The sequence below is a fragment of the Dermacentor andersoni genome, chromosome 2, assembly GCF_023375885.2.
Source record: "Dermacentor andersoni chromosome 2, qqDerAnde1_hic_scaffold, whole genome shotgun sequence".
NCBI classification, from domain to species: domain Eukaryota; kingdom Metazoa; phylum Arthropoda; class Arachnida; order Ixodida; family Ixodidae; genus Dermacentor; species Dermacentor andersoni.
Genome location: NC_092815.1, coordinates 198,044,836 through 198,058,192, shown reverse-complemented (window position 1 = coordinate 198,058,192; position 13,357 = coordinate 198,044,836). Strand labels below are relative to the sequence as shown.

The window sequence follows — 13,357 nt, the reverse complement described above, 5'->3', positions numbered from 1 at the left end:
AAAGGTCTTTAAGCTTGCCCTCGGCTTACCTGTCAGCACCCACACCGAAAACCTGCTCAAGCTCGGAGTCCACAATACGCTCGAAGAAATAATCTAGGCACAAGAGCGCTCACAGCTGCCCAGACTATCCAGCACTGTTATGTACTGGGAATTACTTTATTCCGCACATAGTACACTCAAAGAACGTAGCCTTGTCGCAGAGATGGCGACCACACTACATCACTTGGCGCGAACACACTGTCCACGTGATTGTCCCACACCAGGGCTTGCCAGGGATGTGGCTCCACCCATCGGCACAGTGGGGAATGTTCACACACAGTTCCGGACACTCCCACTACGCGGCTGCACCCATCCGCATCCGAGGACCGAAACCCGAACTAATCACGGACACAACACTTTTCCCCCCTTAGAAGGATGCCTTGTACCAAGTAGGCTGCCGTCTGATCCGTGCTGGTCGTTTCGGTATGCTCGATTCGGATTCGAGTGGACGTGAAGATGGCATAGCTGGTGTGCTTCCCGCTGGATTACTGTCCATGCCCCACGTGAGCGTTGCTGAGGCTTGTCTGTCCAGCCTAACTTCGCCAGTGCGCTTCCTGAGCTGGTTTAGATGGCGTCTAACAATTCTTCCTGCGCATTTCACAAGCCAGGATCTGTGGCCCATCCTTTTAACCAGAGTTCCTTCTGCCCAGTCTGGCCCCTTGCCGAATTGTTTTACCCATACGGCTTCTCCTTGCATGAGTTGACAACTCTTGGTTAGGTCAGGTTGTGCAGCCTCCTGTCCTTCCGATGCAATGATGAGGTCCAACTGGTTTGGCAGCTCCCGCCCGAACATGGCTTTAGCCGGTGTTAGCCCGGTTGACTGATGCACAGTGGTATGCTGCCGAAACAGGAAACGTGACAAGCGAACACTGAGCGAACCGGATGGTTCTCTGGCCAGTGCCCTCTTCAGTTCTCCAACATAACGTTCTGCTTGCCCGTTTGTAGCAGGATGGTAAGGGGCTGACGTTACGCTTCGAATGCCATTTCTCTGATAGAAGTCTTGTATCTCGGAAGACACAAATGCAGACCCATTGTCCGACACAACCTTGCGTGGTATGCCAAATGTGGCAAAGAAAGAGCGCAGCACACTAATGACTGCTGTTGATGCTGGGCTGTTCACCAATCGCACCTCCACCCACTTGGTGAAAGCGTCGACAACAACCAAAAAGGTATGTCCTTCTACCGGACCTGCAAAGTCCACGTGCAATGTGTGCCATGGTGTCGTTGGCTGCGTCCAATTTGGAACTGGAGCCTTTTTTGGATCGCTCTGGGTGCGCTGGCACTTGTCGCATGACTTGACAGTTGTTTCGATCTCGGCGTCTAAGCCAGGCCACCAAAGATAACTACGCGCACAAGCTTTCATGGCTACAATTCCACGATGGCCTGCGTGAACTAATGAAATGGCCTGTTCTCGTGCTCCTGCCGGTATGACAATTCTTGAGCCCCAGCTGATGCATCCTCGATGGATAGCAAGTTCAGTGGCTCTTCTGCGGTATGGGGTGAAACTGTCTCCCTGCAGACGCTGCACGGTGCCATTCTGTACTGCTGAAAATACCTCTGCTAGGATTGGATCCTCTTGCGTTAGTGTGGCCACAACCTCAGCTGTCAACGGCGGTCGTGGTAACGCCTCGAACATGAGCACGTCTCCAGGTGGGTTAGGCTCTTCAATGCGGTCTGGCAGAGGCAGTCTACTCAGCGCATCTGCATTCTGATGACGACTACCGGCACGATACTGGAGGTTGTAGTTGTATGCTGACAGTTTAAGGCACCATCTTTTCATTCGGGGCGAAAGCATTTCTGGTACCGGCTTCCGTGGTCCGAGAATCCCCAGTAACGGCTGGTGGTCAGTCACGAACGTGACTTCTCGACCCACAATGTACTTGTGGAAGTGTGTGGCTGCAAAGACTACAGCAAGACCTTCACGGTCAAGTTGTGCATAGTTACGTTCAGCAGCACCCAATGTCCGGGATGCAATCGCAATCGGTGCCTCTCTGCCTTGGCTGTCCAGCTGAGCAAGCACGGCACCTACACCATAAGGTGAAGCATCACACGAAATCAAGAGGGGCTTGGTTTCGTCATAGTGTGACAAGACAGTCCTCGACAACAAGCAACGTTTGAGCTCATCAAACGCCCTTTGATGCCTTTGCTCCCATTTCCAAGTCTTGTCCTTAGCGAGAAGTTCATACAGGGTTGCTGCAACTGTAGCACGACGCTCTAGAAATCGATCATAGAAGGCCAACATGCCTAAAAATGACTGCAGTGTCTGCTTACTTGTGGGCGCTGGTGCCTTCACGATAGCTTCCACTTTTTCCTCAGATGTGTGAATCCCTGCTGCATCAATCCTGTGACCCAGGAATTTAACCTCTGCCACACCAAACTGACACTTGGATTTGCACAATCGTAGGTTTGCCTGAGCCAGCCGCTGGAAAACTGACGCTAGGCGGTCCTTGTGCTCTTGCGCGGTTGCTCCAGTCACGATGATATCGTCCAGGTAAACACAAACTCCCGGCAAGCCGCTCAAAGTGGTCTCCATAAACCGCTGGAAAATTGCTGGGGCTGCTGAAACACCAAAAGGAAGCCTGTTTACCTTGTACAGCCCTTTTGTAGTGTTTACTGTGAGAATCTGTGCTGTCGCTGGAGTCACATGAAGTTGAGTGTAAGCTTGAGCCAAGTCCAAGGTGCTAAACACCCGGCCACCTTTCAAAGTGCTAAACACTTCCTCTGTTGTGGGCAGGGGGTATGAAGCCTTTTTCGCAGCTTCATTCACTGTACAGCGGTAGTCAGCGCAGGCGCGCAAGCTTCCATCTTTTTTGCGCACCCATACTAGCGGTGTAGCCCAGTCTGCGTGTTGGACTGGCTCCCAAATACCGTCTTCTACGTACTTGTCAATCTGTGCCTCAGTTGATGCGCGCATGGCAAAGGGCACTAGCCGTGCCTTCAAAAACTTGGGGCTTGCCCCTTCCTTCAGTTCCAGATTCACTGGCGCACCCGTGTGTCCTGTGGTGTCTTCACGAAAAATGGCTTCATGCTTCTGTAGCAACTCGGTCAAACTGCCTTCCTCCGTTGTCTGGTGAATGCCGTGAAGCTCGATGCCCAGCTTGTCAAACCAATTGCGTCCCAACAAGCTGCATCCAGTGCCCTCGACAACGAGAAGTGGTAGCTTGCAAGCTGTGTTCTTGTGACGAACCGTTACTGTTGCCGTTCCGACAACCTGCAGTTGCTGACCTGACCAGGTGCGCAGATGTATGTCGTCCTGCCTCAGAGAGGGTGGGTGTGCATGCCATACGGTTTGAAATGTGTCTCTGCTAACCATGGTACACGCTGCACCGGAGTCGACCTCAAAAGTCACAGGTCTGCCGTGCACTGTAAGCGTCAGAGTAAACTTCGGGGTGCTGAATCCGTCTGCCACTGCACAGAGGTCATGCAACGTTGAAACCTCATGTTTGGTTTCGTTAGTCACTTCCGCAGTCCGTGAAGTTTCTAAGGAGATGCTACGCTGGTATGTCTTTTTCTCAGCCTTCTTCCTAGAAATACAAGCCTTGGCAATGTGCCCTTGTTTCCGGCAGTAATTGCAAATAGTTGTGCTGAACTTACACGTCTTGGGACTGTGCGAGCCGTCGCAACGCCAGCAGCGTTGCGCTTGGTGAGAATGCGTCTTGGACGTCGAAGTGCTGTCGCCGGCGCGCGTAGCCGCCTTGTTGACTTCCGCATGATCCGCTTTTATCTGTCGTTGCTGCTGGACGGCGCTTTCCGCTCGAATAGCGAAATCATAAGCCTTGCAAAAAGTCAGATCCTTCTCTGCAAACAGTCGCTGTTGAAGATTCTGGTCCCGGAGACCACACACGAAGCGATCGCTCAACATCACATCTAACGGCAGAAGCATTGGATTGCAGCCCGTAGCTCCCTGCTGTGTTGCTGATGCCGTTCCCTCAGCTGGCGTCGCCGTAGCTGTTGTTGCCGTCGGCAGCGTGCCGAAATTGCAGCTCGTAGCCAACTTGCGTAGAGCGGCCACGTAGTCGTTTACCGACTCGCCTGGAAGCTGGTCTCGCCTTTGGAACATCGCACGACTGTAGACTTCGGAAGGTCGAGGGTCGTAGTGTGCCTGAAGTGCGGCCACGATCTCTGCATAGCTCACTTGGTCGGGCGTCTTCGGTTGAAGCAGCGCACAAACCACGTCGTAAATTTGAGCACCGCACAGTGTAAGCAAGTGTGCTCGTTGCTTGACAGGGTGAGTCACATCGTTGAATGAATTGAATTATGGGGTTTTACGTGCCAAAACCACTTTCTGATTATGAGGCACGCCGTAGTGGGGGACTCCGGAAATTCCGACCACCTGGGGTTCTTTAACGTGCACCTAAATCTAAGCACACGGGTGTTTTCGCATTTCGCGCCCATCGAAATGCGGCCACCGTGGCCGGGATTCGATCCCGCGACCTCATGCTCAGCAGCCTAACACCATAGCCACTGAGCAACCACGGCGGGTAGTCACATCGTTGGCCTCGAAGAAAAATTGTAGTCGGCCGAACCACGATGCCCAGTTGGAGCCAGTAAACTCCTCCAAACGTGCAGAAAAATCATGATGGCGCTCAGCCATGACTTACTGGATGCTCCACGATGCCCTAGGGCTTCCCTGCCACGGGTTATCCGCCTCGTCGCCAATGTTATGTACTGGGAATTACTTTATTCCGCACATAGTACACTCAAAGAACGTAGCCTTGTCGCAGAGATGGCGACCACACTACATCACTTGGCCAGGCCCCGCACACTCTCAAGTTCAACAAATGGCCACAGAGGGCGAAAAATCAATCGAGGCGCGTTTCAGCGTAAGCGCGCAAGTGGAGCTACTGTAATTTGGTCGAATACATTAATTTGTACTTTCTCTGCCAGGGGCGCTGAACATTCTGAATTTTTTAATTTACACAAACCATTGACATGAACAATCGAGGTGTCTAAGGATGCTTTTTTACCTCAGGCAAATAGGCAGTTGATTTTTTTTTTATTTGATTGTTGAAGCTGCTTTTTAGTCATAGCGTCAAGGTTTTTGTGCTCGATTAACCACCGACAGCCGACGGCCTATTGGTATCGATGTGTTTCCTGGCCGTTGGCGTTCGAATACTACGGCGGTAAAACATTTTCGAAAGCATGCTGGTTTCGTCTGCGAGTCATTACATAGACTTGCTGTAAAAAGGTCGACGCTTGGCAAAGAATAGTGCCTTATTTTGTTTAGGCGTTGAATATCATAATGAATGCGGCGGAGGTTGAGGGAGTACGCTTGAAGGTACGTTTTTATGCCGTTGATCTCCATAACACCGTAAGTACGCAAACCGATGTCACAGAACACCCGATGCATCATTGTGTGTTCTCCGTCGTCGCTTGTTTGCTGTATGCCTACGAATTCTTCATTTCTTCAAGTGTTGTATCCTCCTTTTGTCCTTGTTCTCTTGTGCTTCACTTACAGTATGTCGTTCCGTCAGCTGTAATGCGCATTTGCAAAACCAATACGTTTGATAAGACGCAGTGGTTATCATAATTTCACTACACGTGTATTAAGCTGGCACATATGGTTCAGATACAGATACCTGTATGCGAACTTGCACGACGTTGATGCGGAGATTAGATAATTATGACACCCGTAAGGAAGAGGCAGCTGACGGCCGTATAAGCTGTTGCATTCTTTCCGCCAAACTACCCGGCCTGGTAGTGCTGTAAAGATGCTGTATAAAAGTGACGCGCGGTGACAGGGAAATTATTATACATAGCAGCCGACCGTACGTTTTGTAGCTTAGGTCTTCTTTCTTGTGCGTTTGTGCTACCCTTATTAATGAGCCATTTCTTGACTATGTTCTTGACTATGTAACCGCGTTTGTGTGGATGCGTAGACGTGTGCTTTTTGTTGTACTTGTAAAATGCAAATAAAATATTTTCAGGCTTACTCATTCTTTGGTGTCGTGTGCGTTTATTCCAGTCGAGGCCATCGTGCCACCTGGAAACCGCATTCTGTCAGTAGCCCTACACGAAATGCAACAGCTGGAGCGCGGCGGCACAATTTAACTCAGGGTAACGGCGGCGTAATAAACGAAAAACCACTCGGGATGCCCTTAAAAGTCAGTTCAGAGTGTGCCTTAACTCGATATGACTCAGCGCTAGATGTATTCTGCTGCGCCTCGATCATGCTCCCGCCAGTTTGGTTGCTGTGTGGCAAACGTAGCGCCTACATAAATATGTAGGCGCTACGTTTGCTACACAGCAACTAAACTGGCGGGAGCACGATCGAGGCGCAGCAGCCAGAAACCCAGTAAAGGCACAAAACACCTGGTAAAGCGTGTGCAAAACCCCGTTTCCGTTTCCTGTTGTACAGCGCCACCTGTGGTCACATACTTTAGTTCACGACGCCACCGCTACGCTTATTTCCGTAGCACTGTGGAAGGTACAGTTTCCCTTCTCTAAATTTGTATAGGTGTTCTGTGACTTGGCGCGAACACACTGTCCACGTGATTGTCCCACACCAGGGCTTGCCAGGGATGTGGCTCCACCCATCGGCACAAAGGGGAATGTTCACACACAGTTCCGGACACTCCCACTACGCGGCTGCACCCATCCGCATCCGAGGACCGAAACCCGAACTAATCACGGACACAACAAGCACCCACCCCGGTGGGCCACAAGATACTCGGGGAGATGGGCCTCAACCCTGTCGACGAGTGCCCCGACGCCATACGGATTCCAAGCGACATCAAATCTCAATTGCACATCGCGCCCATTCCCCGCAGTATCCACCCCACAAACAACGTCGGAAGACGTCAGGCCAGAGGTATAGCTCTACTGTCTGTCCATGACGTGTGTCCATCAAGAGGCATTTGCCGTCTCCATCGTCGACTCCAATTCCAGACTCATTTGCTGCGCCACTGCACGCACTTGGAGGCCCGTGGTAGCCGAACAGGTTGCAATGGCGCTGGCTGTGTTCGATGGTCGCAGAGAGGCAATATATAGTGATTCCAAGGCAGCCATTAAGGCCTACCAAACTGGGATGGTCCCCCTCAGGCCTTCCGCATTCTCCAAAGCGCCAAAAGTATCTCTCCGCATTCTATCATTTGGTTTCTCGCTCACTTCGGGTCGACTGAGGGCTCTCCTTCTAACCCTAATGAGGGCGCGTAGGAGGCCACGCGAGGACTCACTGACCGTGCCGCCTCGGAAGTCCCCCTGCCCCGCGGGGAGCCTTGCTGACGTTCCATGATTTTACCAAACACTACTATCTGTCAAGACGGGAATTCGCCCTCCCGCACCCCGCCTTATGCAGGGCGCGAGTGGTGACCCTTCGCATTTTACATGCCCGTGCGTATCCTAACCTTGCGGTTCTTCATGCAATATACCCTGAAAGGCATCTCAGTGCGCACTGCCCTGCCTGTGGACTAACGACGACAATGGACCATGTGTTCTGAGAATGCGAAACCATCGGCTCCTCCTTCAGCGAGGATAGGTGGGCTGCGCTCTTGGGCAGCCCCGAACTCAGCGACGAAACCCTGGCCGTTGAGAGTGCCCGCGATCGGGCCGTCAAGCTCGGCTTGGCGGTGCCTACGTGGGACTAGCCGGGTGGCGCAGGGTCTCCCCTGCGCCTTCTCTGGACCTATTAAAGTTATTTCACTCACTCCCTCACCCCAACTTGAGTCACTGGATATGTACCAGTACACGTGTGCCACTCTTTAATGGACGTCTTTAAAGCTAATTGGGAAATTAGGTATATGCCACTGGCAATGGCCGTTTTACAAAGAAGAAAGAGATGGCTTAAATTTCTACAATGAAGAGCGAAATCGAATAAGCGTCAGAAGAGTTCCTCAATGACAGCAACCTGACGCAACATAAGGCTGCGCCACAAATGCACGGGGTATGTTCCGCTTTTCAACGAACACCTTTCATGCCAGTACTTTAGCTAGTTTCGTCATCAATTCACTATGTATGGGCCATTCTTCAAGGACCTCTCGCTCACATTGGGCACTGGGAAGGTACCACGGAGTGTGCAACAAACTTGAGGGAACAGTTCTCATGGTTAGCAAGCACCAGAGCGCCAGACTTCTGCTCTCGGATGCCACGCGCGGACATACGCTGAGTGCCACTGTATGGCACATCGTTTCCAGAAAGTAGTATGAAAGGCGCCCGGTTACCGCATAACGCCTTTCCCGGGGTAAGGACGCACTGGCGGGCCATTTATTTTAGAGGCCACGCGCAGGCTTCGCTGTGGCGGCGCTATATGGCACCGAGTGTCCTCACGGACGCGCGGAAGAGTAGCCCCGCAGAAGTACACGCCTCATACATAACTCGTTTCCCCGGCGGCAACAAGATGCGTCGTAATATTGATTCAATGCTAACATATCACCGCCGACAGTCAGCGTGAGATGAGTTTCGCCGTATTTTTTTTTTTCGATATGTCGGGAGAAAGACTTAGATAAATTGTATGATTAAATTTGTAACTATCAAAATTGCTTATCTCTGCTTGTCGACCGATACTGAAATATGGTACAGTGTTCTTAAGCAAGAAGTGTTGGCTGAACATCGAAAATTTTCCTCAAGGCTAGAGTAAAAGGTTCGGGCTAATTATGGCACAAAAGCCACACACACATAAAATGAGCATGGCAGGTGTTGTCTTCGAAAAGAACTACACGTACCCTGTAAGATTTCATGGCTGCAGTGAAGTTGAAGTTGTACTTGTCAACCCATCCCTGTAAAAGACACAAATTTGCAACTACTTAGAGACTCGAATGGCACATTCTATAACGGAACTTCAAACAACACCCGAGTTATTCTTTCGTTATGCCGGAAATGCACGCTTAATAGATATTCATAAGGATGGTCAACTGGGTGCCTTGAATGTCCAGGATAGCAGCACGCACTAAGCAAACTCAGTAAGAGAAAAAATACAGTACATTAAATGTCATTCGAAAGTGCATTGAGAACAAGTGCGCATATTTTTCCATAAAAATATAATTCCTGGACAACGCTTAGCGGTGGTCCCGTCTTTCAGTGTCATTCACTGCGTGATGCTGAAACGGGCTTAATCGAGTCTAACCGAGTGAATGCGGATAAAGTCAGAGCAAGCAGACTACTACACGAAATTCGCAATTATTCTTCATTACGTGCTACGTTATATAGGTTAAATGCCAAGCATCGATGGCGATAGCAAATTGCCGGACAGCTGTACGAAATACGGATAGCAGTTTTGTTGGCCGTATAAACTTGTAAACGCAGTCACACTGACTAAATTACCGAGCATGGTATGACGCGCTCACAAGCAGAGATGAACACAGCTCACTGGTTGTCCGCGGAAGATGGCTGTCAAAATGTTGGAGTGAGGAAGCGTGGCAGGAGCAGCGAGGAAACAAACATTGCTGCTGCGTCTCGTAGCAACGCGAACTAAGGCGGGAAACAGCGTTCGCCGGACTGTATCCCCGTCGCGGATGGCTTTCAAGATAACAAGGGCCCGGACGCATCTTTACAACTGCTAGTAAGTAAAACGGGGCGTGGCATTTCCGGACCCCGACATTGTGTGCAGGTGCGACTAAGAACAGGTACGAGAGTGAAAATGGGGGGGGGGGGGGGTTCTGCTCCTTGAACATCTTACTTTTACTAGGTACTATGGATAAAGTTTTCTTGCTCGTTTTGTATGCGCTTGTCTCTAGCTGTGCCGCAAATGCCGCGTGATGTCGCGCGCTGGCCATGCCCATGCGCGAGTTTCTTTATGTCCTGGCCCTGGTTGCCGGTGCGGTAAACCAGGTGAAGCAGTACGCACCGACGCCCCGTTTGGTGATCTCTGTGCGTAAAGTACATCAAACAGAGTTGTTCGCGCCTGCGCCGCTCATGCTGAGTCATTCATGGCGGATTATACATTTCTCGCGGCTTCTGGCGCTCTGCCTTCGAAATAACATCACTGATTTTCCCGCGGAAGCAGTAGGGAACGTAGTAGAGGCCGCGCCTGCTCTGCCGGAGCAGTATCGTCGCTAGCACCAGGCTAAAGATACGTTGGACGTATCTGCTTTGCTTCCGTTTCGGTAGCTCTGCGGCCCTTCCGCCTACCGATTTTCCCACATATTTCTGCGCGAATACGTTTATATTACTCAAAGGGTGCCATTGAAAGATGCTCAGTAAAAGTCACGAACCCCAGCATATACAAAAAACCTGGCATGAGCGAAGATACTGCTCCAAAAGTGCATGGCCCGGCCTCTACTTCGGCTTGTACTGCTTCCCCAGAAAAATCAGTGATGTTTTTATGAAGGCAGAGCTCCGTAACGCTCGAGAAAGTTATAATGCGGCCTTACTGACTCAGTACGAGCGGCGCAGGCGCGGGAGAGTCTGTCATACCTACTTTTAGCGTTTGGCATTCGCCTGCATCTAACATACCTTTAGACACAGCGATCACCAAATGGGGCGTCATTGCCCACTGCTTCACCTGATTCACCGCGCCGGCAGCCTGTGTCGGAGCGCGAACTCGACCGCACTTCGCGATGCCGGCACATTTAGGTAGAAACGCACAGAACACGAGCAAGGAAACTCTTCCTCCTCAGTACCTACGCAAAGTCAGATGTTCGAGGAGAAAAATCCCCCAGATTTTCTCTCTGGTACCAGCTCTAACTCGCGTATGCGCACAAACTTGGGGCACCTACGGAAATGCCACGCACCGCTGCACTTACTAGCAATGTAAAGTCGCGGCTCGTGCTGGTGACGAGGCGTTCATTTGAGGGATCGCCAGCCGTTTGTTTGCACGCGCCAGTAAGATCGGGCGTTAGAAAGAAAATCTGGGGGCTTTCGCTCCTTGAAGATGCGACTCTGCCTAGGCACTACGTAGGAGGTTTCTTTGCCCGTGTTGTATGCGTTTGTCCCCTAAACATGCCGGCATTGCGGAGTGCGGTCGAGCTTGTTTATGCTCCGCCACTGGCTGCCCTCGCGATGAAGCAATGGGCACGGAGGCCCCATTTGGTGATCGCTCTGTCTGAAGGGGCATGGTTGTGACTGGTGCTGTGCAATTCGTGGGTAGCTTGTTTTGTCGGGACGATAGATTGGATTTTTTACAAGCACTGCTCCAGCAGGACACATATAATAGGCAAACGGAGGTCTCAGGAAAGCACCCCAAGTTATAATAAAGCAGGCGGCGCAGGATCTCCAGGACACCCAAGGGGTAGCGGGGGGATCAAAGCTGGATGCAGGGCCGCCCGTGGGTTGGGGCGGCGGAGGCCGAAACGTGCCAGGGGGTCTTCGCATAAAAAAAATGGCTGTCCGCTATCGCGGACAGTCGATATTCTACACCGCTCGCATGCGCAGGTATCGGCGAGCACCAACCCACGGACCAGTCCGCGTTCTAGCCTTGGTGTCCCTGTTGCCGCTTTCGTGTCGTGGAGGCGCGGCCTATAATTCGAAATGATGACACGTTGTTACGATTAGTAACAAAAGCGATTGAGTATATATTTATAAATATAATTACTTCCAGTCGCCTACTTCTGTCGCTATGTTCATCACTACCGGGTCCCGCGGCTTCCGCAACACCAGTCAGAACTTTGCCTCTAAAGGTACCTCGGATAGACTTTCTCGCGGCTGCGGCGCTGGTGCTGAGAGAGTCATCGTCGCCGCCAGCCTGTCAGGCACTTGGATTCAACCGCGGTTGCTAAGGCGCTTTGCCTTACAGATATTCAATATATGCGGCCCGGGCTCTAGTACGGTTGCTACTGCTCCCGCAGAAACATGTATATTTACAAGTAGAAGGATCGACATTTGGGCGAGTTGGTACTGGTTGAACATCTTGAAGGGGCAGCGCAAAAAGAGGATGACAGAAGGCAGGAACACACAGGACAGCGCTGATTTACACGGTACATCGCTGTAAGGCGCCAGATAGCTATGATCCACCACGACTGACTTCGCACGAGCGCCGCCGGTTCAAGACAGTCTGTCCGACAAAGCCTTCACTAACTCGGGCGTCAGTGCTCGCTGCTTCACCTATTTTACTGCGCCGGCAGCAAGCGTCCGAGCGTAAACAAACTCGACCCCAATCCGTAATGCCGGCACGCCTAGGGACAAACGCCTACAACACGCGCTAAGAAACCTCCTCCCTAGTGCCAAGGCTGAGTCATATATTCAAGGAGCCAAAGGCCCGAGATTTTCCCATTCTCGCCCGCTTTTACTCGCGCCGGCGCACAAACACCTGGCGATCCCTCAAATGAACGTCTCGTGGGCTCGTGCGGCTGCGCACGCCGCCCCTAGCGGAACGCGCCTCCCTTCCTACTCTTCACACGGAGTCTTGCGTGCGATGGAAGACGGCGTGCTTCCTCCCCGCTTTCCTTCCTTTCGTCTGCGAGATTCACCTGTGATCGCCGATCACCCTCGCACACTTTAACACGCCCATACAACATACTGCACGCGACGACGGTTTAATGGTCCTCCTACTTTATACGCAAACTCACGGCGACGCCGATGGCAGAAAGACGCTTGTACGGTCCGCATGATAATGTATATATAATGTATGGTATATATAATATTACTATCGCAATAAAACGTAATGCAAAGTGGATAGGCATCAGCGAGGGGGAATACATTTTTTTTAATTCTTCGCTGTTTTAGTTATACAGCAAAGACGTTGAGAGCACGTTCACACTAATGAAGGCTATAAAACAGCTTTTCTTTATGCATGCAGCTTTTGTCATCGTTTAGCAAATAGTGTAACATCAAAGGGAATGCTATTGAATTAGAAGACGCTGTAATATGGTGTTGTTAAACCGCTTATTATATGCCGGTGTTGTGGAATGCTTCTGTAATTGTACTTACCTCTTCAAATCACTCTTGTGACTCTCTACTAGACAGGGTATTTAGGTAGCGCTTGAAGAGCCCAAAGCAAGTAGACGTCAATAAGTATTAGTGTGCTCATTTAAACAAGGATAAAATGACACTATAGCCACGCAACGGAGTGGTCACCTATATAGTAGTTATTTACTTATTTTACCCTCAAAGCTCATTTGTACATTACAGATAGGAGGGGCAAGATTATGACATAGAGCTAGATTGATAGGCGTGTTATAAATCCACAAGAAATGTGACACGGAAACATAAAAATCTTTATCAAGCTAAGTACTGGCCGGTGCACAGAAAATACAGGAGAATTCACAAGTTTTAACATATAGTCATATAAAAAAAACACTATACATTGCCTCATGTTAAGAACAACTCAGTAATATTGAGTCAGTAGCGCATCTTTAAAATAAATGGGCTCGCTAATGGTGGTTACAGATACTGCTAGCTGTCACCAGTCTTTAGCAGTAATGGGGAAATACGCAAGTTAGTATGC

At 50.7% G+C, this 13,357-nt stretch overlaps 1 protein-coding gene across 1 annotated transcript in view; it reads right to left on the bottom strand.

Annotated features, from left to right (window-relative positions):
• Window positions 1-603: 603 nt before the first annotated feature.
• Window positions 604-13,357, bottom strand: part of LOC129387352 (uncharacterized) — a 39,288-nt gene continuing 26,534 nt past the window's right edge. The window contains exons 3-7 of the mRNA XM_072286210.1: window positions 8,700-8,753; window positions 2,311-4,258; window positions 1,595-2,064; window positions 716-877; window positions 604-627 (exon numbers count right to left, since the gene is read on the bottom strand). Coding sequence (XP_072142311.1) covers window positions 604-627; window positions 716-877; window positions 1,595-2,064; window positions 2,311-4,258; window positions 8,700-8,753 — 2,658 coding nt within the window. The remainder of the gene's footprint in view (window positions 628-715; window positions 878-1,594; window positions 2,065-2,310; window positions 4,259-8,699; window positions 8,754-13,357) is intronic.